The sequence below is a fragment of the Megalobrama amblycephala genome, linkage group LG6 (genome assembly GCF_018812025.1).
Source record: "Megalobrama amblycephala isolate DHTTF-2021 linkage group LG6, ASM1881202v1, whole genome shotgun sequence".
Lineage (NCBI taxonomy): Eukaryota > Metazoa > Chordata > Actinopteri > Cypriniformes > Xenocyprididae > Megalobrama > Megalobrama amblycephala.
In genome coordinates this window covers 731,174-756,563 of record NC_063049.1, presented here as the reverse complement: position 1 = coordinate 756,563, position 25,390 = coordinate 731,174, and the positions used below count along the sequence as shown (strand labels likewise).

General features: G+C 43.3%; 1 protein-coding gene across 4 annotated transcripts; it reads right to left on the bottom strand.

The window, feature by feature from the left end:
- Positions 1-353: 353 nt before the first annotated feature.
- Positions 354-25,390, bottom strand: fam126b (family with sequence similarity 126 member B). 4 transcript variants are annotated; one of them, XM_048192471.1, is made up of 13 exons: positions 25,249-25,390; positions 22,469-22,532; positions 22,235-22,360; positions 19,629-19,685; positions 19,063-19,164; positions 18,815-18,982; positions 17,161-17,241; positions 15,503-15,618; positions 15,272-15,367; positions 14,032-14,148; positions 13,305-13,392; positions 13,054-13,210; positions 354-2,441 (listed from the first exon to the last, which is right to left on the bottom strand). In XM_048192471.1, the coding sequence occupies exons 4-13, from the start codon at positions 19,674-19,676 to the stop codon at positions 2,014-2,016; spliced, it is 1,401 nt and encodes a 466-aa protein (XP_048048428.1). In that variant the 5' UTR covers positions 19,677-19,685; positions 22,235-22,360; positions 22,469-22,532; positions 25,249-25,390; the 3' UTR covers positions 354-2,013. The 4 variants fall into 4 exon arrangements, with proteins under 4 accessions (XP_048048428.1, XP_048048427.1, XP_048048425.1 ...); XM_048192470.1 differs by lacking the exon at positions 22,235-22,360 and having other exon boundaries at positions 19,629-19,710; XM_048192468.1 differs by lacking the exon at positions 22,235-22,360.

Here is a 25,390-nt window from a genome sequence, read left to right as displayed (position 1 = left end):
CTGAGTCTTCATCCCTCCAGGAGCCTGCGGGCGGTCAGTGAGGCTCAGAATCACTGGAGAGGACAGTTCTGATCTTCCACGAGCACCTGAACCGAGGCCTGCTGGAAAAACTCATTCTTCTATGCGCTTACCATTTCTTAACCTCTCCTCCTCATTCTGTACAGTTAGCGCTCCTCGTGTAATTGCCTGGTGGAGAAGAACCAATAATGGTGTTGTTCTTGGTTACAGCAATTCTCAAAGTACTGCAATAATATGCAAAATCATATGCAATAATGTCAAAGTCCAGGATATGAGTATTTTTTCAAGGCTCTGGACTTCAAGATCATTCAAACACAAAGACGCTCCTCACACAGTTAGCGCTGACACATGACTTTATTCACAGTTTAATCTCACATGTTCTTTTTTAGCATTGGTATGGGAAGTGGGAACTCAGTGTTGGGAGTTTGATTACACACCGGAGACATATCGAAATGAGACATGAGTTATATGCCATGCTGACATTAACAGACACATTACAGCTGTGTGTGTGTGTGTGTAAGCTGAAACAAAGCAAAAAAACAGAGAAAACCATCATGAATGCAGTGGAGCTCGAGCTGTGACGCTCTCTCACACACACACACACACACATGACCAGAGAGAGAGTCGGCAGACAGATACAGCAGATATAATTCACATCACAACACACAACAGCAGCACACGACAGGTTCTGTTGGTTACATTGGTGTTTTGCCAGAGGTTCTTCTCTCTTTGTGACACCCTGATCTTTAATCATGTGACAGGCCTGTGTGGCCAGAAACAAAGATCACGTCTGATTTCACTGGAGCTCAGTCCCAGAACAGCCTGACCTGCAGACCATCTCCATGAAGACAGTGATGCGATTGTGCTGCTGACCGCAGATGAACGGGCATCCATGATGATGAACCGCACTGAAACTTTTCAGAAATGGGTTTGGATAAAATACACCACCAACCGCCCACATATACAGGATGTTGCCTTCTGACTGAATGATCAGACAGTACAGTATTTTACATAATTCACACACAGTTAAATCTCATAATATGTTGACTGTTCCCTGATTTAGGTCCAAATCTCTGGAGAACAAACATGAAAGATCAGAATCTGTAGGCCATCGATGCTTAAATACATGAACTAATTAATAAATCAAGCTTGTGAGGAATATGAAAAATAAAATACAGGTTTGTATCAAACATTTTTTGGAATGGAATTCTATGGAAAGTATTTCAAAACAGTGACATAACAACTGCTTATGAAGAAAATAACCCAAATAAGAGTATGGGACACTACAGCAACACATTCAGATCTTTGGGATGATCGTGGATAAGTTATTGCTGATTGTCATCTCAGAATCCACACTTCACGTTCCCGTCTGGAGCGCTGGGATCTGGATTACGCTGCGTTCCGTTTCCCTCGGGAGAGGGATGTGGGAGCTGGGAATGACCCACACCTGAGCTGACCATGTTCCAGTGCACGGGTCAGAAAACTAAGATGGACGCGTCTGTTGCTCTTTTGAACACAAACACATTAAATATATTGCACAGATAATGGCCGAGCATCACGGCCTCAGAGACTAACAGAAGCGATAAAAACAACATATTTCTACTGATTGACTACAGGTGATGCACCATTAGTTCAGCCAACAATGAAAAAGATCATTTACTCGTGTCACTCCAATCCTGCATGACTCCCTTTCCCTTCCAAAGAGCACCAGGGAAGTACTGTACGTGACCGGAGACTATGTGTTTGTACCTCTGTGTGAGAAACAGCCCCAGACGTAAGCCATTTTTCATACACACTTCTCCCCTTTTCCCAGGTCATGTTTTCACATGAATCATGTTGAGCCATGTGACCTGAACGGCCAGCCACATTCCTTTTATGTTTCATGGAAAAAAGAAAACAACACAGGTGTGGAACGAAGAGAGGCTGAGTAAATAGTAACAATTCCCATTTTTAGGGTAAATGATAGTTTTAGGAAGTGACGGCGGAGCTGGAGATCTACACCTGTGAAATGATCTGCATGTTGAAGCTGGGCGACCGGGACTGTTTGGGAGACAGCAGCTCCGTCTCTGGCAGATGCTGCTCCTGCAGGCTGAGCTTGGAGTACCTGCGAGCGTCAGCACCAGAGCTCAGTTCGGCGGCCCGAGTCGAGCCCGCGTCACACCCGGCCGGCCGGCGGTCCAGAGTCGTGCAGGAGGTGCTGCCGCTCACCGCGGCCGGACACGCGTGGGCTCTCCTCCGACTGTCCGAGTGTTTCTCTGTGGACATGCGGCTCTTCTTACAGCTGCTCCCTTGGCCGGCCACACCTGGCACTGTGTTCCCACGGAAACCGCTAGGCTGGCTGCTATTGGACGCTCCGGACGAGAAGCCCTCATCTGGATCGTTCAGGGCGACGGACTCTTCCTCTCGGCTAAACTGATCTGGATCTGACACACACAGAGAGAAATGATGAGGACAAAAGAATGAAGAGGAAAAGAGACATCACTTTTCTTGTTTTGATCCGTCTCCTTCAAAATGTGTCATAAAAACCATTCAACACTGCAGACAGGAAGTACATGATGCTGCAGAGGAAGTCACAGAAGAGCTGAGATCTGGTCAGCATGCTGAATAATCAGACAATTCGTACCCCAGCAAACTATGATGCGCTTCAATATGTGATCAGATCTGTGATTTCATTGGCTGTATTAATAGCTTCGACCACAGAGACGTTAAATCAGTAGAATGCTGCTCATGTTCGATATTGTGCACTTTAGTGTTCGCTATTATTGATAAACTGACTCAGACTGATAAACACATTGAACTTTCACATCTATTCATGACTTTGTTGAAGAGTTGTTCAAACATCTGGAGGGTCGGGGGACGTGTGGATACACCTGCAAACATGCTCCCTGATCCCTTCAGGAGCTCAAACACATCCTGATCACATGATGCTTGTGTCGGCGTTCGCTATCTGAACTGTGGCACTGGCAGAAGCGTGTTTGAGGACAATGCTTGAAGGTGCCGAGGCCAGATATCGTACAGGTGATGCATTTTGCCGTGATGTTTGAGGACGCAGTCTTTACGTGATCGTGGCTGACCCGGGGAAAGACACCCGGCTGAGAGACGCACGTCTGACCGCCTCAGTCTGATACAGCTGCGATGCAAGAGAAATGATGGCCGTCACACTGAAGGGAAAACGAGCACTCCCTACCACCGTTTTTCGAAGTTATTGTGACAGATGATTTCTTTAGCAGACTGACTGAACGCCTGTGGGTCATTTCCACTGTCGGGCCAGTGCGAGTCTAACAACACGCCGTGCTGGGCCAATAGTCTCGGACCTCAAGCACCGAGGCCAAATCAAGTTGCATTTCCACGCCTCCACAGAACAGCGTCACAGCGGATTTTTCTCCTTATAGTGGACTTCACCGGACTCCAAAAGGTCCAAATTACAGTTTCAGTGCAGCTTCAAAGAGCTTTAAACGACACCAGACGAGGAATAAGAGTCTTACCTAGTGAAACCATCGCTCATTTTCTAAATTTTTTTTTTTTTAATTATATACGTTTTAATCATAAATGCTCATCTTGAACTAGCTCTCTTCTTCTTCTCTATTTGAATTCCGGCAATGTAGACGCTGCTAAGTGTATTACTGCCCTCCACAGGTCAAAGTTTGAACTAAATTGTCATATACAATATGCTAGTGCAAGTATATAACAATTAGTTCAAACTTTGACCTGAGGAGGGCAGTCTAATAGAGTTCTAATAGAGAAGAAGAAGAAGAGAGCTAGTTCAAGATGAGCATTTATGGTTAAAAGTATATAATTTTAATTTTTTTTTTTAGTAAATGGCCGATGGTTTCTCTAGATGAGACTCTTATTCCTCGTCTGGGATCATGTAGAGCTCTTTGAAGCTGCACTGAAACTGACATTTGGACCTTCAACCCGTTGAACCCCAGTGAAGTCCACTATATGGAGAAAAATCCTGGAATGTTTTCCTCAATTTCTTTTCCACTGAAGAAAGAAAGACATGAACATCTTGGATGACATGGAGGAGAGTAAATTATCAGGAAATTTTAATTTGAAAGTGAACTAATCCTTTAAAGTTCTGCATAATTAAGGGCGTGGTCACTTGAGTGACAGGTAGATTGCGCTGCTGTCTGTGAGCCGTCACTTTACCTCAGATAATTCCAGCCGCTGAATTTGGCATCTCTGCCGTGTTCATGCTTTTTTTTGTGTGTGTGATTATTTCTTACAATTATCAAATAATATGGCTTGCTGTGCGATTAATAATCGAGGCTGATGTGCGTCTGTGTAGATGTGCACACATGTGGAAGATAAACAACACACACGCTGTTGGATCGTCTTGGCAGTGGCTAACGTTAAAAGTTTTGTCTGTCAGATTTACTACAATGACAATGGCTGCAGAATATGCCTCTCAAGACACCACAAACTCCGACAGCACTGCTCGGATATTATAACTAAAACTGCTGCACTATTTTGAAGAATTATACTTTGGAAGCGGCTCATTTGTTTGTGAGAGTCTAATATATATGATCATATACAGTTTTACAACATAAACGCTGCTCTGATTGCATAGTTTCTTGAAGAATAATGATGGAGAGCAGATCATTCAGAAGAAATTTGATGCAAATAATGGACTATATTCATCTTGTGATCGCTATTTCATTATAAAAGTATGAAGTCCTGTTTTGATTTTGCGTCTTGTCATTTGCACACCCGACACAGATGAATTACTGTTGCTGGAGCATCTATATCTTAAAAAAGACACCGTAGATTGACAGTAAACCTTTAGAACTTTCTAATGATATAACTTATCTTTATTAATATTTTAGATGGTATTTAAGAGAGAGAGATCCTTTGCCAGAGCTATCTTGGTCACGTCGAGCTAGGTGGGCGTGGTTTCAGCACCTCAGCTCCACCCACATCCCGCCTCTCTGCCCATTCTCAGTTATCCAGTAGTGACATGCTGCCAAGATGGCAACGGCCGCTTTTGGGTTTCAGAAATGCTCTTCAGAACTGAAAACTGTTTAAAATGTCTTAAATGTTGAAGTTAGCTGGTAGCCTGATATGGTAACATGGGAATTGAGCAGCGGTGTTGCCCGTCTCCTGACTCGGGTAAACTCCGCCTCTGTTCTCCACCACTCAATAAGCCCCAGTTAGCCCGCTTTGGACAAAGGTATTCGGCGGGCCAAAAACCCCTGACCTTCGGCCCCCAGGAAGCCCCGAAGAGGCCCGATCAAGTCCCGGAAGTGACGGTGGAAGCTCGATTGGCCCTGGCACACACAGGCACGCTCACCTTCTGCCCGACAGTGGAAAAGCGACTATTCTTCTAGTTTACTGAAATCATGTTCCAGTTCCTAATAGTTACATACCAACTAGTAACTAACCAATGCCGATTTTGACCCGTGTTGTAATCTAAATGTGTTTCTGTTAAACAGTTGACAGATGTGATGGGAATTTTGGAATGAGTTGAGTATAACCAAACTGTAGAAACGTTGTGTAACTTATTTTTGAACATGACCACTAAGCTACGAATGTGTGTGGATTCACTCTGCTGTGTCTGACACTAAACCTCAGTCCTGCAGAGAGTGATGTGGGAGTGCTGTGTGGATGCTCAGGAAGGGAAGCGCTACAGAATCTAGTGTTGAGGCAGTGACAGCGTCGCCCGGTTGGTTGAAGTCCACCAGAGGATAGGTGGTTAGAGTCCACCGTAGTCAGAAAAAGACATAAGATAATCAGACACATTGAGCATGCTTAGAGAAAACGGACAAGATGAATGACAAGCTCAGGGATGAAACTGGTGTCCATGCAGCTGAATGCAAAGCAGAATAAGAGAGGATGTTTGAGCCTTAATTGCTGAAAAGTCTCTTAAAAAGCACTAAGTGAAATTAAGACACGGATATAAACTAGAGCTGTACATTGATTCAAATTTTTAACTAATAATTGCACAGATTTCTGCACTTAATTGCAATAAATATTAAGATAACACTAACAGAGGGAAGAATGTTTAAATAAATAAATATATTTTTTAAATGGCTTTTTTTCTCCAATATTAATATTGCCAATATCTGTGTCAAATATTTTTTTTTTTTTTAATTTTGAACATTTAGTTTCAGTAAACTTCAGTCATCTCATTCACCCATAACACGCTTCATTTAGCTTTGCCTTTTTATGAGAAAGAGCCCCAGATGCTTCTCACTCTCTAGTCTGAATGAGATGTGAATGTTGGTATCATGACAACACTAGTGTGTGAACAAGCAAAACTGCACTGAGAATCATTCTGTAATCGCATCATTACCCTTTGATTTGAGGCCAGTGAAGATTTAGACCTCTAGAAATAATCTCTCATCAATCTATGAAACTGACTTACATAATGTATAACAGAGAATGAGAGCGTATGTGACAACATCCTGTTGAATCAGTACATGTATGAACACTGTGTGAATGTGAGACAATTTCATGTCTGCACTGAAGTTGTGTTGAGTAACTATTTCACCAGAGTATATGAGATGAGCCGAAGTTATGATTGTAATACACTTTCAGCAAATTATGGAAATTTAGATTCAGTGATGCAAGTCAATAGAAGCCATTTTTGTAAGAAGCTTTTCGACAATGTACATATCAACATTTATATCAATGTTTTAAGTGCACTTAGAGTTTGCAAGAGACACGTCAATAAATGACAGCCTTGGCGGCCCCATGCCACGCCCGATGCTCCACTCACGTGTCCTACTGGGGCTTGGCATGACTGAGGTTTTTAGGGAGGTACATTCCAGGAAAGCTGAGGTGCCCTAAAGGAAGTGAGCCTATTGGGTGAGTCTAAAGGGGGAAAGCCCGCCTCCATGATCTCACTCCACCCCCCGCCTACCCTCATGTGTGACTGTGAGAGAGCCCCTCCCTCCTGGCTCATGATTGGCTGCTGGATCCTGGGGGGCGTGTCGGCTGTGGCAGATGGTGAGGCTGAATTCTGCATCACTTGAGAAGTCAAAACAATCTGGGATGTAACAGAACAGGGGGAAATGTGCTGCTTAGTGTCTGTGCCCAACAGGAACACAGGAAACAACATGATCAGAGTGCAACACATTCCCACAGTGAGCAGTGAACCACACAAGAACTCAAAGACAGAAAGAGACACAAGAACAAGATCTTTCACATGTAGTCTGGAGAGATGATGGAAATTTAGATTGGATGTTTTTGCATTTTTATGTTGGCTAAAGAATCTATCTATGTTTGATCTCCTATCTAAACATTATTATCTATCAGTCTGTCTATCTATCATCAATATATATGCTAGAGCTAAGATAATGATGTTGTAGTTAGAGGATGTTTATTCAAGAACACGGGAGCAGACAAACAGCAATGACCAGCATAGTAACTTGCAGGGAAACGGATGAATACTAACACAGTCCCTTTGATCACAAGAAACACGCTGCTGAAGAAGATCAGGAGGCACCGCACAAGTGATTTCTTACAAGCTCATGACGAGACAAGACAATGGCGTTAAGGTAAGAGGGAGTATAAATATTGTCCATGACAAGGGGGGTAATAGTGAACAGGTAACAGGGATTGTGGTGGGAGAACCAGGGGGAGGCATGTCAGTACCCCCCTATGGACCGCTCCAGAGGTCCAAAACAGTCAACGCTGTGTCCGGCCTCTTCCACACGGTGCCGGACACTCTAGATGAGCCATGCGGAAGGTGGAAAGTAAGGCTGATCCAGGATATTGTTTAGAGCCACCCATCTCTCCTCTACCCAATCACACAGATACTCCAGATGACCTCCTCTGTACTGAGCATCTAGAATGTACAGCATAGACGGGATCTCCATCAATCAGCAAAGGAGGAAGGGGTTCACAACCACCACCTGGTTCTGTGGAGGAAGTATGAGATGGGTGAAATGGTTTGTAGAGTGAGAAATTGAATACAGGATGCATTTGGTGGGCGATGAGGACGGGCCCAGTGAAATGTAAACTATTTAGATGGGAGCTGTAGTCAGATGTACTGAGCTGAGAGCCAGACATTCTGCCCGGGCTAATAGTTGAGTGGAGATGACCTCTGGGCATCAGCCTGACAGAAACAGAGGACATTTCTGAGGAGGGAACACAGACCGGACTTGGGGGACATCCGACCGGAGCAGGCTTGGGTGATTCTCTTATCCAGGGTCCACTGGATGGGGCAGACGAAGATGGAAGATGGCAGGACGGGGCCAACTGATTGGTGTCTTGAAACTATTACAAGTTTTTGTAGTCCATGATCGCCGTGAATGGATGACGGGAATCTAGTGTACTGCCGCTAGGGTTCTGAAGGAAATTCCCACACTTGTGGTGAACACTTCCTTGAAGTGAGAAACAAATCTTGGAAGTAATTCCAAGGGTATGGAACATTAACAAGACTCTTGCAGACTTTTGTCGAGCTGGAGTAAGTCACTGGCAAAGACACAAACCTAGAAGTGATCCCCATGGGAAGCAGCGAAGAGGAACTGGATGCGGAAGTATGTGGAGGAGCACTGGCTGATTGACACAAAACCGATGGTGGATTAGAGCTTTCCTCTGTGGGTGAGGTTGGAGAGGTTTGTAGCGCTTGTAGCAGATCTTGCACCAAGGGCCTGATGGGAGCAATCAACAATCCGGTTACCGTGTTAGTTCCATGTTGCAGTGTTGGACTCGTCTTCTGTCACGGAGGACTCAGACAATGATGGCGAAGCTGGAGGATGTTTATTGAAGAACACCAGAGCAGACAAACACAGAATCACAATGACAAGGTGAGAAACAGCACAGTAACACACTGAAGATCAGGAGGTGAGGTCTTACAAACTCAGGATGAGACAAGACAATGATGGTCAGGTGACAGTGAGTACAAATACTGTCCATGACACGGGAAGTAATAGTGAACAGGTGAAGGTGATCAGTATTCTGTCAAATGAGAAGGGATTGGGTGGGAGAACCAGGGGGAGGCATGTCAAGAACATCTGACTTATTCTGACTGTCTGCCTAATGTTAAAAACTTTGAGCAAAAATGTTTTTATACTATTTTAAATTTCCCAACTAGCTTTTTTCAAGCCAATATCACAGTTTGTCTACAGTATTTACTATTTTTTAAAATGAATTTTCAGTAAAACCATAATTAATTAGTTATTAATCACCAATACAACACAACAGACATGACAAATGTGAAACGTATTAGTTGTTGTGAAGTGAAGACAGGCACAGTGGTTGTGGCTTCAGGCCTTGAAGAGGCGTTTCTTTTAAATACAATACATATAAAAAAACATCAAGAAAACACCAAAAAAGGGGGAATAAAGTGTCCATGGTGCTGATCTGAAAAGGGGGATCAGGTGTGGTTCTGGGCACAGTGAAGGTCAGAGAGCACTGATTTCACCAACTGCATTTGGCCAAACAAACTCTAAATGATCAGCTGATCATGAACCGGTGAAACGCTCACAGAGCAGCGGTAAGATGGCTCGACAGGAGGAAGAATGCAATCACAGTCGTGAGAGTCAGAGGCAATGGCGTTAGGCGCCGCTTCTACTGCTGACATCCGTGCCACAAAAAACAGGCTCAAACACCATTGGCCAATGCAGTTGCACTGGCATGATTCAATAGGATTCTAACAGACACGAGTCTCAGTGTTCATTTGTGACACACCATATATACAACTCCATAAAGTTGTATATATGGTTTGAAAAAAAAATATTAAAGTTGTATAAAGTTTAGTTTGGTGCATTTGTACCATCATGCCACAATCAGCTGCTTGAGCCCCTCAGAAGGCCGGCTTGTTGTCTGGAATGTGATTTAAAGCCCATTTTAAAGCTTAGATATTTAATTTACCATTCCACTGCATGTAAATGATGATGCACCCCATTCACAATGTCATGATTTCCTCTACACGCCCCTTAACATGTGTATGTAAATCATGTGATAGATGTGCTCTCAACAGCTCATGTCTGTCCATCAATCACAAGCATTACTGCTATCGAGAGAGATCATCTGATGATCATCTGACAAACTGCTCCTCCAAAAACTGTGTTTAACCTTCCAAAGATCATACTATAAGGAATACACCGCTGAAGTTTATTTTTGATGGGGTCATGAACTGAGAAATCAGCTGAGGTCATTGTACTATAAAAATATCCTGTAAGTTTCAGAACTCTTTCTTGTAATTTCTGAGACATTATACCAAAAATAGCTTTTATTGAAACCAAGCTCAGAAAACGACTTAATGGACTAAATGTATATTTAGAAACACATGAACAGTTTTTCTTGCTTTTATTGGTGACCAAGTTACTTTCTTCCCGTTCCTGTAACCTGCACACCTTCTCAAGTGCAGTATCAAGCCACTTATTGGGAATATCCACGAGATTTAAAAGTAGGCCAGTGTTTTACATTCTACCCAAGGTACAGAAAAGCTTGGTTAATCCACCAGGACGGTAACAACAGTCTGACTGAACCACTCTTGAATTTTGCTGATTTGTTCAGAGACCGTTAGTCACATCCCTTCCCAGTTATCTGAGACTCAGCAGATTTCCTCCAATGCCTATCAAACACTCACCATGTTGAGCAGGATGTTACACTGGCAGCTATGGATGTGACTTCGCTATATTCTTATATCCCACATCATGAAGGTCTATTGGCCTTAAAACATTTTCTTGATTTACGTGTTGAGGATGATGGCCTTCTGTCTAAATTCATCATTGAAATGGCTGAAATGGTTCTCACTAAAAATGATTTTTTATTTGAAAATTATTTACAGATTGAGGGCACTGCCATGGCTCCTGACTATGCCAATGTATATCTGGGTTTTTTGGAGGATAGATATGTCTTCAATAACAATCCTTTTTTTGACAATATCATTCTGTGTAAGAGATACAGTACATCGATGATTGTTTTGTCATTTAAAAAGTTTCTGCGAGTGATTTTGAAGCATTTGGTCTATATATGAATTGTCTAAGACCTTCGATTAAGTTCACACATGATTTTGGAATTACAAATGTTAATTTCTTGGATACTTGTATATCAGTTGTTGACAAACAAATCGTCTCTTTATAGAAAAGATGCTAAGAACAATCTCCTTCATGCTACTAGTGCCCATACAACTCCTTTAAAACGCGGGTTACCCTATAGTCAATTTAAGACTTCATCGTATCTGCTCTAGGAAGGAGGATTTTGATGTTAAAGCCCAGAATCTACAGATTTTAAGTGGCTTGATACTGCACTTGAGAAGGTGTGCAGTTTACAGGAACGGGAAGAAAGTAACTTGATTGCCAATAAAAGCAAGAGAAGCTGTTTGAATTGCTTGTCTTTCTAGAAAGAGGGTGATTGTTTGTTGCATTTTGAGCACTGAGGAGAGCAATCTGCTGAACGTCTGCTCATGCTCTTCTGTTTTTAACTCACTTTGCACTTTATTGCACCATGCAATTTATAAAATAAATTTTGTATTTTCTAGACCTCTTCAGGTCTTTTTGGATTCAGTGTGTGGTCAGCCATTTTTTTCTGTTTTGCTTAAGTAATATTTGTTAAATTTATTACATTTATTTAAAGTTATTACATTTCTTATTAGGTCAGTTACAAAAAGAATTGCCAGGTTGCCACGCTGAATGTCCTACGCCTTCCCTATTCAAGTTACGGAAAAAAACTAATCTGGCGCCGCATTCGTTCCGTAAGTAGAATAGGGAAGGCGTAGGACATTCAGCGTATGAAGAATGCGGAGGCGGAAAGTACGTTCAATGCGATATTTTGTTTATAAAGCATAAACGGTTGTATTTTTTTCGAAAATGACCGATCGATTCGCTATATAAGACTCTTATTTCTCATCTGGTATCGTTTAAAGCCCTTGAAGCTGCACTGAAACTGTAATATGGACCTTCAATCTGTTGGTAGCCATTGAAATCCACTGTAAGGAGAAAAATCCTGGAATGTTTTCCTCAAAAACCTTCATTTCTTTTCGACTGAAGAAAGAAAGACATGAACATCTTGGATGACATGGAGGAGAGTAAATTATCAGGAAAAGTGTATTTAAAAGTGGACTAATCCTTTAAGACTAAACTTTTACTCTGAGCGTCTTCATACATACGGCTGGAATCCCGTTATAATGACGCCGTCTCACTGCACAATCAGTCTCGTTTACACTGTTAGTTATGATGAAAGCACTGGAGAGAGTGCAGAAATCGACGAGATCACTGCATTCATGTCTGCCATCGGCTAATGCTCATCACTGCGACCTTTCATGTGACGGGAGTGATCTAAATATAATGCCATAAGCAACTCTTTTCATGATTAGATAATTGCGACAGCTGTAATAGTGAAAACGTAGCAGAAGTTTTCGATTGAGTTCCACATGTAATAATTATTTAAAATGGAAAGATGTCAGCCAATCACAGCAGTGGGCGTTTACACAGCAGACACGCCCCTTAAAACAGAGCGTTCAAATCAGAGGAGAAAATGTCTAATTTCTATGTAAAAATCACACTAACATTAAGGGCACCTCAGAAAACATTATAAAATAATAATAAAGTCCATGACCCCTATAACGACATGAGTGACTGAATGAGAATGATTACGACAGACTCTTTTCTCAATTACTCTCAACATGCTGCTGGTTTTTCTAAATATCTTGAACTGAAGCTATGGCAGTCGCTGTGGTTTGATTGGTTGATGTTAATCTGACTCGGGCTGAAACATGTGCGGCTCCATTACAGCACGGACCACCTCGAGCATCGAAACGCCACGCCGAGGAGGATATGGAGCGATGAAGTTCGCCAATCACAGCTGTGGGCATTTACTTGTGTTCCTGAAAGAGGTAACGCCCCTTGAAATTAAGCGTTTATGACAGATTGAAAATTATATATTTAATTATGACACAAGATACCTTCACATTATAAGTGGATCTCATGACAAAACATGCTGAAATGTGTGTAATATGACCACTCTAAGGTCCTCTGACACAAAGAAAAACCGTGTCGCGGTGATGCAGGAAGAACTGTCCAGTGTTTGTGAGGCTGCAGATGTCAGACGGGTCAGGTGTGTGTGTGTGACGCGTCACCTCACCCTCTCTCTTCCAGCGCAGTCTGCGGATGGACGCGGCTGTGATGGCGCAGTGGGAAATCCGCCTGATGGTGGGAGTCACCTCCAGCTGCAGGATCTTCTTCCCCTGGGATCCGTCCGGAGCGCTGGCAGGCAGAGAGCTCTTCATGGCATTGCCCAGCTAAACGTCACGGCACAGAGCGGGAGAAGAGCGTCAGTGTCAGCAGAGAGAATAATCCACAGACAGGAACGAGACGGATGCGCTCGGATCGTACCAGCAGCGGCTCAGAATACAGCTCCAGCTGAGCTCGGTACAGGATGTCATCCAGAGCCTCTCTCCCGGCCTCCCACTCCCCGTTATATCTGTCACACACACACGGTCATACACTCGTCAAACACCAGAGCAGAACAGTGACACATAAAAAAGTAAATTAATCCATGAGATTTGTAAAAAAAAAAAAGAAAAGAAGTGAATTCTCTAAAATAGTGCCACTTTGAGGCCAATTCTGGCTAAATTTAGTACAGAGTTTAATCTAGACACCTTTAACATATCTGTGTAATGTCACAATGGTTGGATTGTTTATCTGCTGAAGTTTGGCATGATCACTACAGGGTTTTGTTGTGTGTGATGATTCACTTGTGTGAGAAATAGGGCTGGGCGAAATGCCTGCTTTCAAATGGAGCCGCATTTAATAGACAGAACCGTAGATCACTGATAAGCTACGCAATATCACGTTCATATCGCAGATGAATCGCCTTCGATAATTAACGCGATATTGCGTGGCTTATCAGTGATCTACGGCTCTGTCTATTAAATGCCGCTCCATTTGAAAGCAGGTGATGGCGATTTAGCGGTAATCAGGGAACCGGCTTTACTGACGAAATGCGCGTGACAATCGCATACGATATATCGCCCAGCCCTAGTGAGAAACCGTGAGTGATCCAACAACGCTCAAATGAGGGGGGAAGGAATGAGACGGCTTTACCCGTGTTCACACTTACATGGCATGATAGACAGCAGTAAGCATTTGTACCATGAACTCTGGGTCCAACACCACACGTATGCAGGGAGCCGTCCACGCCTTCATCTGCTGCCGAGGAAACCCGCACACACACAGCCTGACACACACACACACACACACACACACGAGACACCCGTTACACCGCTGGCTTCATGGATATGAGTTAATGCACGTGATAGCGCACTGAAGCGCATCATTAATGTAATTTACGTCATGATCTTGGGAGTCAGAGTTTATCACACTGAGCAAGCACCTGTGACCCTGACAGAGTGAAACTGCTATTTAACCCTTTAACCCGACTCTGCTTCTCTGTTTGTGATCTTTTTAAGCCACTAAACTCCCGCAAGTTTTCAGTCCAATTATCATGAATTCATTCAAACAATCAGTCCAAAACAGCGCTGACGTAAAGAAAACCAGGCTTATTGCATCTGAAATGGCAGAGAGAACTGAGACGCGCAGACAGTTTTCAGTCAGTTATTCATTCCAGTGTGTGTTTTGCTTTAAAACACGAGCTCTGTCATATTCTGTGCTTGTTTCTGACTGAACAAACATCCAGCGCCGTATGACCAGATGATGCACAATCTACGTTCCTCGGCTGGATGAAGCAAACCAGCGTCTTGCTAGTAAAGTTGATGGATGCAGATTGTAATCGAGGTAAAGATGACTGGTGATGTCACAAACATGTGGTCCTGTTCAGTACTGCAACTTGTCTGAAATATAAACAAGCTCTGTCGCGCTGTTCACACACTCTGAACTCTGAAGTGTTTTTATGGGTGCTTCGGTGTGCGTACATTTATGAATTATATAGACTCCTTATATCACGTGATTATTTGGTGTCCTTTTGGAATCTCCAAGTGTCCTTTTTTTGGAAAGACGCCTAAATTTACCTTGAATTTACCTGAAAACAGTTTTGTAAGAGTCAATCTGATGGTTTACTTTCCTGAATACAGTAAATGATGAAAACATGAACATGTTAAACAAGATAAATGGTGTATGCTTAATTTAAGAAAAAGGGTGCGATTAATAAGTTTTTAATGTATCGACAGCCCTACTAATCAGATCCAGCGGTAGGGTTGGCTGAGGCTCGACGGTGACCGAACTCAAGCATGCGCTGTGTTTGCAACAGGAGCGTGTTCAGGTCAGAACTGCAATCGTTCTCAGCGCTGACGGCGGGCCTGCCTCCAATATAATCTGTTCAGAGAACGAGGATGAGATCTCACCGTGAGCTCATTCTGCAGACGGCCTGGTATGAAGAGGGGGGCATGTAGACCACCACTGAATTATAACACAACATCAGGAAACACAACACCTCAAACCTGCAGACACACACCAGAACACATGATCACCTGTACAGAGGTGCTGAACACCATTTGTGAGTTCATTTTTCAAATCTTTCCTTTCGGGATCAGGACATGTCAACTGTAAACAAACACTATTATTAGGACAGTGACCTGTTCTGGGCAGTGAAGGTCTCTCTCTGCGGGTGGAGACCGCTGTAGATCACTCGGATCAGGTCATGCTGACAGAGAGCTCCCTCAGTCAAGCCCATGGACCCCAAACTAGACGGCTAAACACACACACACACACACATCGACACTAGACAGAGATTAGGGACACAACTACAGCGTACATTTTAGGACATCCTCAGACGGCAGAAGGTCTGGACTCTATCGCAGCTTTCATTGGCCAAGGCCACCCGAGAGGACATTTGACTGACATGTAACGCAACCAATCACAGTTCGTTTCATTCTGTGTCACGTTTAGGGCCGTGAAAATGTAAAGTCGATGTCCCTACAATAACTGCGAACTTCACACACTTTTGAAAATCCAGAGTTTAGTTGATCCTGGCAAGTGCTTGTAAACATGACGGCGTTCTTCTTCCACGAGGGGTTTAGCGTCACGGCATTGTTTGCAGGCGGACCGTTAAAGAACGTGACACACACTTCTCCCCGACATCCTGTATAATTCAATCAACCACTTTGAAACTCCTGAAGTGTTTCCAGATAAGTGTGCCGCATGCATCAGATGCTCAGCCAGAATGGCAGAGACAGGTAGAGAGCGATGCCTAACTGTAAGATGCCATTTCGTCCAATAGCTGAAGCCTTATAGTCTGAGGCATGATGCCGTTTCATCATATGACTGAAGTCTGAGGATGTCCTGAGATGTACACCACGTATCCTAACTGTTAGCACATTTAACAGCATTATACTACACACACCAGTGGTTCTCTTGTTCCTGGAGCTCCACAACACTGTCATACCTGATTCATGTCATCTGCTCATTAGTGGAAACCATGTAGGACAATGGATATATCTAAAATGTGTAGTGTTAGGGGTTCTTCAGGACCAGGGTGAGGAACACATGGTGAAATAATGCCTCTGCAGTCTCCAGAGCTGCTGGTAAACTCTTACAGTGGTCTCAAACTCTGGACAGTTCAGCTCCAACCTGCTCCAACTCACACCTGCTTGATCAGCTGGATCAGGTGTGTTTGATTAGGGTGGGAGCAAATGTGTGCGGAGAGCAGCTCTGAACATAATTATGGCTGTAAAGCAGCTCTAGAAGAAAACAGTGTCCAGCTTACATAAGTTCAGTATTGATTCATTCCCTTGTAAAGATCATTAGTTATTAATTTAGTTCCTTTATGTATACAGCAGCTCATGTTTTACAACAGTGTTTCTCATCTACAGTGGTCAGAATAACAAAATGGGTCAAATGCTTAGAAGTTGCGTACATTGAGACAGTGCAGGAAAGAGGAAGGAAAACAGGAAGGAAAAAGCTGGTTGGCACTGAAGAAAAAAACAGATTATATCTTTTGGCAGAGGGGAACATGGGAGTCTGTTTGTGTTTTGATGTTTTTCATAGGTGTGTTGTGTTGGTGTTGTTTATTGACGTGAATAATGTAAAGTCAACGTTGAGTTTAATGTTTGGCTTAAATAAAAAACATTAATTACAAAAAAGCGTGTTAATAAAAGTTTGTGCAATGATGTGAATCTTCATTCTTTTGGGTGTTTTTGTGTTGCTTAAGGAAGGAAATTAATTGAGTTTACAGGTTAAATGTACAGCAGGAGGTGTAAAACAGATCTGCATGTGGATTATGAATGTTGTTTACCTCGTGATATATGGATGGTTTGGACAGGGACGGGATCATGAAAGATAACAGCCTGCTGTTTCCATCTTTATCCACAATTTCCTGTAAAATATACAATATAAACGATGTGTGACTCTGAGGGTATATTACATTACATTACATGCATTAGGATGTGTTTTATTCAAAGTGACTGAAGGATCTAAGGATCTGATTTGAGTTCTTAATCAAGCCAGTATTATTATTGTGCAATGAACACAAATCTCAGTGCTAGATGAAATATAGTGCATATCCAGAGTCACATATTATTTTGTAAACTCAGTAGATGTGTTGGCTGGTAAAGCTGTAATTCATTATAATCTATTGTCTGTGTGTGTTTGCTGTAGAAGTTTTCTGCTGTTGTCCAGCAGTTTATCCTCATGAAGTCAGAGTTTGCTGAAGTGACGGTCAGACAGGAGCATCTCTGTTCAGCGACGTCAGATCAACACCTCGCTCGACCCATCATAAATCTGACAGTAATCTCCAAATGAATTCAGACAGGAAATGAAAAAATTAATAAACATTTGAATAGATGCAGATTACTTCATTATACTGTGTGAGATTCATTTGAGATGTGTTTAACCCTCTTGCGACGCATCCGCCCAGTAATGCACGAATCAAATCTAATCTGCAGGTCATGAACGCATTAATCAACTTTTCAGCTTTAGACGTAGAGATCGTAAGCCATGATATTTCTAAGAGGATGAATGCTAGTGTACTTACACTGACGTGACTCGCACGACAGGCCGCTCTTACCAAACTCTCAAAGACAGAAGATGATCGACAGACACGTTTAACTCTAGCGTCATGACATCTATCAATGAAAACGCTTCATATTAACCAGAGCTGCTGGTGGTGCTTGAGACATTACTGATCGTTCAGTGTTCACACGTGTAGTTCGGTTCGTCTGGTTTGGACCAATAAAAAAAAAAGAAAAACATTTAGTCCTGGTCCGATTAGCGTTCATATTGGCCATTTTATCACCGAACCAAAAGATTTTGGGCAAAAAGCAGAGAAAATCATCTTTTAGTCAAAGACTGTCCTAATCAGAACCCAGATGGAGAAGATGGAGTAGATCCATCAGCACCTCGAACAGTGGTTTCTCTTCATGGGTTCAACATGTTGAGATCGGGGCTTAACGCGCTCTCACAGCTTTATTTTTACTGTTTTGGGAGGAGTAAATTTACACATGTGACCTCTACACCCAACTGCCTTTACACTTGTCCAGTTGTGAAATGAAGAGCTGTGTGTTTCAGAGGGATTTACACCACATCTTTTCACAACCGGACAGAAGGTGTTTTTGGGGGTTTTGTTTTGCACTTGGAACGAAGTACACAAATACTAGAAGGCAAATATTAGATTAATTATTTTTATAGGAATTGTCTAGACCAGGCGTGTCCTGGAGGGCCACTGTCCTGCTGAGTTCAGCTCAAACCTGCCTGGAAGTTTCTAGTGCACCTAAAAACCTTGATTAGCTGCTTCAGGTGTGTTTAGATGGGGTCTGCAGGACAGTGGCCCTTCAGGAGCACACTCACACACACACACACACACACACACACACACACACACACACACACACACACACACACACACACACACACACACACACACACTCACACACACACACTCACACACGCACCAGGTTGTAGATGCCCAGCAGGAGCGCCTCGATGCAGCCGCTGGCGTGTCGGCCCCTGCGCAGGTAAACCCACACCAGCTCCGGCAGGAACTGCAGCGTGAAGCGGCGCAGACAGAGCTCTGGACTGCGGTACAGCTCAAACAGCTGATGGCACACGGGCTCCAGGAGCTGTGAACACAGGAGGAAATGCTCAGGAGTCATGTGGGATGAGTGTGTTTGTGACCTCTGACCTCGGTCTCTCCTCTCACCTCACTGTCAGGGTCCTGAATGACGCTGTAGAGCGCCGGCACCAGAGCGTTCCTCTGACGGAGGATCCCAGCGTATCCAGACAGCTGCGCTTCAGACAACGCCTATGAGAGCACAGACCCACGATGAGCAGAAAAACAAACCAAACCAGATTCACCAAATAATCTCGTTAGGCTCAAGATTCGATGCGCTTAAATAAGCGTCTGATTTTCTGCTGGAGACACTTTGAACCACATCTATATGTGAAGGTCTGAACATCGGCAGATTCACTGGCTTTTTCCATCATGGTCAGTCACAGTTATGGTTTTAGGGTCACGGTTTCTGCGGGTCTTTGTTTGCTATGTTTGGGGGGAATGGTGCGAGGAGGAACATCTTTATCACAGATCTGATTATGGCTGATCAGACCCCTCTGTGACACCGTCCCAGCATCCTTCAGGGGCCCGTCGAGCAGCCCACATTACAGCTCATCCTCATCTCTGAGTGTTCACGCGTCAGGATGGAGTAAGGGCACAGCAGACGACTGATCTGCAAACACACACATCATAACACTGGATGTCACGTGACTCACCTTGAACTCTGAGAGCCAGTCTTCCACCACGCCTCTATCTGTAGCCATCACCACGGCCTGAGACGAGACAGACACACAAATCCTGCAGATTAGAGCATTATCTGATTAAGCATGTTCATGTTTTCTCATTAGGGGTTTCCTGAATGACGGTTTGATTAGCTGGGATTAGGGATGCCCACCATATGCCCACCAGACGCGTCTCCTAAGACCCTTACGATCAATCAGAATCAAGAAAACCCTACAAACGTCAATTAAAAACACAGGTTATGTATCTCATCACATGCGTAAACAGCACAATGCCATCATTCTCCAGACTCTAATGAGAGACTAGCTTCCTTTCGGCTCAACCCCTCTTCCACCTTCAGACGCCGGTCAGGTCCGAGTCCTCCCATGATCCGCACTGAGACGGATGAACGGATCCACCTCGATCCACCTCGGTGGTCGAGTGAATGGCAGAGAGCTCATCCCTCATCTGCTGCTCTCCCTGAGGTCCTCGCTTCGGTGGTCCCAGAAGTCTCCCGTTTGGTTGTCCCAGACTCAATGATCCCCACTGGTCTCTGCTTTGGAGGTCCCAGCAGATCCACAGATCCATCCCAGAGCCACCAGCTCTTCCCGTCATGGCCGAGGAGGCCATTCCCCATCACTGAGATCTTATACATCAGATCCTGTCCAATTCCCACATGACGCCAATGGAAGAGTAAAAACCTCTCAACGATGATCCGGAGAACTGGGATGCAGCGGAGTTAAATTTCAAGTGTCAGAGAAAAGGGTCTGAATACATGAGACGTGATAATTCAGGTTTTTTGGTTCCGGTTTGTGTTTGTCATCATGGTGTAGGAGCACAGATCCATGTGATGTGAAGGGTTAGAGAAAACGCTGCGGCAGTAACAGAATGTGAAGAAATGAAGGGATCTGGGTACGTTTCTGAGTGCACTGTGTACTCTACAGCAAGATTTCTATTTGATCTTAGTCCATTTGCACACACACTCTTACATCCACCGTATGAACCAATAACTCCAGACAGTCCCATTTCTGTTCCTGCAGCAGCAGTGGATATCACCTGTGATTCAATTAAAGGGGTGGTTCGGTGTTTTTTTCTAGGCTTGATTGTGTTTTTGGGGCACAGTTTAACATGTCTTAATGCTTCGTTTTTTTGAAAACGCTGTATTTTTCATATATTTTACCTTTATTCTACACCTCTGTTTCATATGTCATATGAATGGCTTGTTTGACTTCCTGCTTCTATGAAGCCACGCCCTCCGAAATATACAATGTGCTCTGATTGGTTAGCTGATCCAGTGTATCGTGATTCGCTGAAGCGTCCGGAAACGCCACGCCCCTTACCATTAGTTGCTTCAGTGGAAATGTAAATAATGGCGTCTATATTATCAAATTGAGCCGAATCAGACCCAGATGAAGAGGAAAAAGCAGAAATTCTGCAATCACGGCTTTTAAAGGACGATTATGGATGGTATTTAATTTAGTATTTGTGTCAAAGTGTTTAGATGCTGTCACTGCTGTTTGTTAGCTTTCAATTTACAGTTGTATCCTGATTAAAGCTTTACTGTAGCCGAATACATGACTGAGTAGTAGCATTTTTATAAAGGCAGCATTTAATTTACAGCATAAACAACTGTTTGTCTATGAACAGAGACGTTTGTTGGTGTTTGTAGAACTGAGCTAACTGGCTAGCGAAGCAAAAACGCTTTGGTCTTTGTTTACCTCCTTGATGCATTAAAAATAGCAACAGAACTATAACATTACGTTTAAAAGACAAACAATAAAACGTACTTACAGTTTGAAGCCAATAATCAGCAGCTTCTGCTTTTAAAGTGGGAACTGCTTCATCTTTCAGTAAAAGCCTTTGTGTAAATCCGGCATTGAACTCGTGTGGATTCTGGAAGCTTCTTCAGCGCCGCATCCAGTGTAGAAAATATCACAGATTATAATGGGTTCTGTTATCTTTTGACGCGTCGCTCGCGTCCGGCGTACTCAACTCTTCTGCGGCACACGGCCTCGCCCACTTTGTTGCGTGTTCCCGGGGGCGTGTTTGCAGGGTTTATGATGTCACCAACCCAGGAAGAAGCTTGTTGTAGTCCAAACCGGTCGATTTTGTAGGCATTAAACTGCCTTAACTTTAAAAGACAGTATCTCTGTTTTCACTGAACTTTCAGCGCTGTAACTTTGCAGATGCTGTTCATGCTCAAGCAGCAACATTACACACTAACTAAAGTTAAAAAAGTGAAATCGCATGTAACCACCCCTTTAAATGTCAAAGATGGCGACTTCCATATCACTGGAGCGTCTCATCACAGCTGACACAACGAGTCAAATTAGGCACAAGTTCATCTGTCAAATCGTAATGACCAAAAGCAGCTTATATACCTGAGCACAGGCTGATGGGAAGGGTTCTGGACGGGATCTGACCCTTCAGCTCATCTTATAGAACGAGGCTGTCACTAATGAAACCACACGAGCACTCAACTACTGTGTTCTGCTGCTGAACGCTTCCCATCATGCACCACTGAAGCAGCGCTACTGCCTACATCAACATGGCCAGGCCTCCCATCCTCAGAGCAGAAAGCTTTCAAGGTCAGCGGCCGTACCCATTATGCTCAGGATATTAATTATTCAGCTCTCTGCTCCTGATCATCTGATGGGCTCGCAGCGGCAGGGCAGATCCAGCGCGGATAAGAGCATGTGACAGAGCGTGACATACACATCGCTGCAGACTGACACAGAGCAATGATCAGAGCGCCTCACGATAGCATGTGCGTGTTCTGAAATCATTATATAAAACTGTGGTTCAGAGCCAAAGCACCATTAAACCGTTCACTTACTCTTTGTGATGTGGCTGCCGTCAGATCACTGCGTCATCTTTCAGCTCGAGTTTCCTCCAGAACCCTGCAAAATACAATGAAATAACCTGCAGTGAGACACTCCGAACAAACAGGCCATCTGGGACGTCTGTCAGCGGAGATGAAACGGGAGCATGGGATCGTATCTTCCCTGTTGTGACGTACATCAGAGTGTAACTGATTATTGAACAAGAAATATAAACATGGCCTCAGGAGACGCGCTAGTGACTGACGCTACAGGCTGCGGGCTTTAGTGACCGGGTTCGAATCCCGCTGGAGCAGGTCGAGCAGGACCAGCTGCCCTGGTGCCGTGACCCGGATCAAAGAATACACACTCAATAGATCGGTCCATTGCAGCACCGGCTCCAGCAGCAGCCCTGCGCTTCCCATTCTGGGGTGAAAGCGAGTGTCAGTCCACTAGTTTCTATGGCGATATCAGCTGCTTTATTCAAATAAATGCACATTAAAGATGAAATCTAACCTGAATGATGACAACACACAATAAAACACTATCACTAGTGATCATCAAATCCTTTTCACAGTTTATTTTACACACTTTGTGTTTAAGTCACAAAACCTTTGCTCTCTAGAAACCCAGTCAGTTTGGGTTAAAATTCTTTAAAAGGCTCATAAACACTGAATTATTACCAACATATGAAATTAAATTAAGGACATGCATCAGAAAATTGTGAATGTTGGAGAATAAATATATAACAGAAAATAACAGCTTGATTTTGCAGTGTTGTCTAATGTGCGTTAAAGCAAAAGTGTCCAAAAGTGGGAATTATGGGATAACGGACACAGCAATGCATCATGTATTATAAGATCATTATGTTTGTAGCATGATCCATTAAAACGTACAATATATTCCAATTCATTTATTATTATTACTCCACTAGGTCTGAAATATATTGTTCGCTGCAAACATGATGATCTTAAATGGATTAATTATTAATTTACTATTAATAAATGTGTAAAGTTTCATAAAATGGAAATGCTCAATAAAGTAGGCTAACTACGTTACCTCAGATGGATGAATGGTTGGATTCCACAACTGGTCAAATAAAACATATATAAGACAATACAACATTTACTGTAGGATCATACAATTTACTGGCGACTTCATTTAAAAACTGTTCTATTGTGCTTCTGATTTGACAGTGAAATTCGCCGATTTTGGGTGTGTAAGATGTGAAGGATTCTATGGTCCAGTTAGTATTTTCACCCCATAATGGCGGCCGCGCTACCGGAGCGCCATCTAGTGGCTGTTACCTAAAAACTATCAGAGTGTCGCTCTTGGGCTCTGAGCTCTTTGCCCGGACGGACGTGAGTGTAATGGAGGCCAGCTCTGTTTTTAACAGTTGCTGTGAGTTTTTAGACAATGATTTGCTTTTATTAGGCATTGCATTTGCATATATTTGACATTATCAATTATCAGAACGGACACACGTAAATAACCAATGCTCAAAATGAGCGCGCATTCGCTCTTAAAGTGACAGAAGCTCCTGCTGCTTTCATGAATGTTAATCAAACAACAGACAAAGAGAAAAACACTTCTGCAGTTCTAACACAGATTAACTATGTTTCATTTATACAGTGAGAATATGCAGTTATTTTACATTTGGTTATTCCATATCTGTACCTGAACACTGTTAGGCTTAAATATAAAGCAGTATGTCGGGTATATATTCCCTGTCTGACACGCTGGAGTCTGGACCAATGAGAGGACGATCTGAATCAGGGTGTTTGATGAAGCACATGGAGATCATGCGGAGCTGGGAGGCTCCAGGACGGTGTTTGGGAACCCCTGATCTATGTATTCAGTTATCTCTGTTCTGCTGTGTTTCTCTGTGCTTGTAACGTGTTCAGTCTTCAGTGTCAGGACAGATAGAGTTCAGTTTCCCACCACTGGAGAGTCAGGAGCCACACACAGGCCGAGGGTGAGCGCCTCCTGCTGGCCGCACAACACCTCCTCCAGCAGTTTCCCAGGGGTTCTCCCATCCGGGATTGATATAACAATCGAGGAAATGGGCATATTGCATCGTATTATTGAAATTAAAACAAATCCAATGCCTGAACAGTTTTAACAAATGACCCAGAGCATATTAATGTGTATTTGACTGTAAACGGAGCACTAATATATATATATATTCAGAGTCTGAACAGCTTAAAGTTTTGTTTTCCCTGCTGCTGTGAGGATTTACATGAGGGATTGATGACAGTCTGACAGAAACTGACAGTGATAAATCAAAATAGATGTGCATGCAAATTAATATAGAACTATATAAAATGCTGCTGCAATTATTTGTAAAAGTAATTACTTCTAAATCTTGTAAATCACTGTGTCGTTCAGAAATACTTCATCACCTTCAGCAGCTCAGATACACTATTATTATTCGATAAATAATTATTATTTGATCTGCTTTTCTGTCGCAGCAAGAGATCAACATCACGACTCCAGCATCACACACACACACACACACACACACACACAGAGAGAGAGAGAGAGAGAGAGAGAGAGAGACCCGGTGATCCAAATGTAGGAAACACCGAAACATTCAAAGCGTATGGACTCTTACGTCACGAGACGGTATATAGGTGAGCGCGCACGCACGCACGCACACACACACACACACACACACACACACACACACACACATATATATATTTCTCTCATCGACACTGACCCGCACGCGCCTCACGAACAGAATAAAGGACAGTCTCCGACAGCACGTGACACAGACAGAAGATGAAGAACTCACCTAGCTAGTGTGCACTGGATGGTCAGCTCAACTCTGCTGCTCGCGCATCTGTGTTAGAGGCAGAACACGTCAATGACGACAAACACCGCCTCCTCCTCACAACCGGAAGTAGAAGCGGAACATAAACACCCTCACATAATAA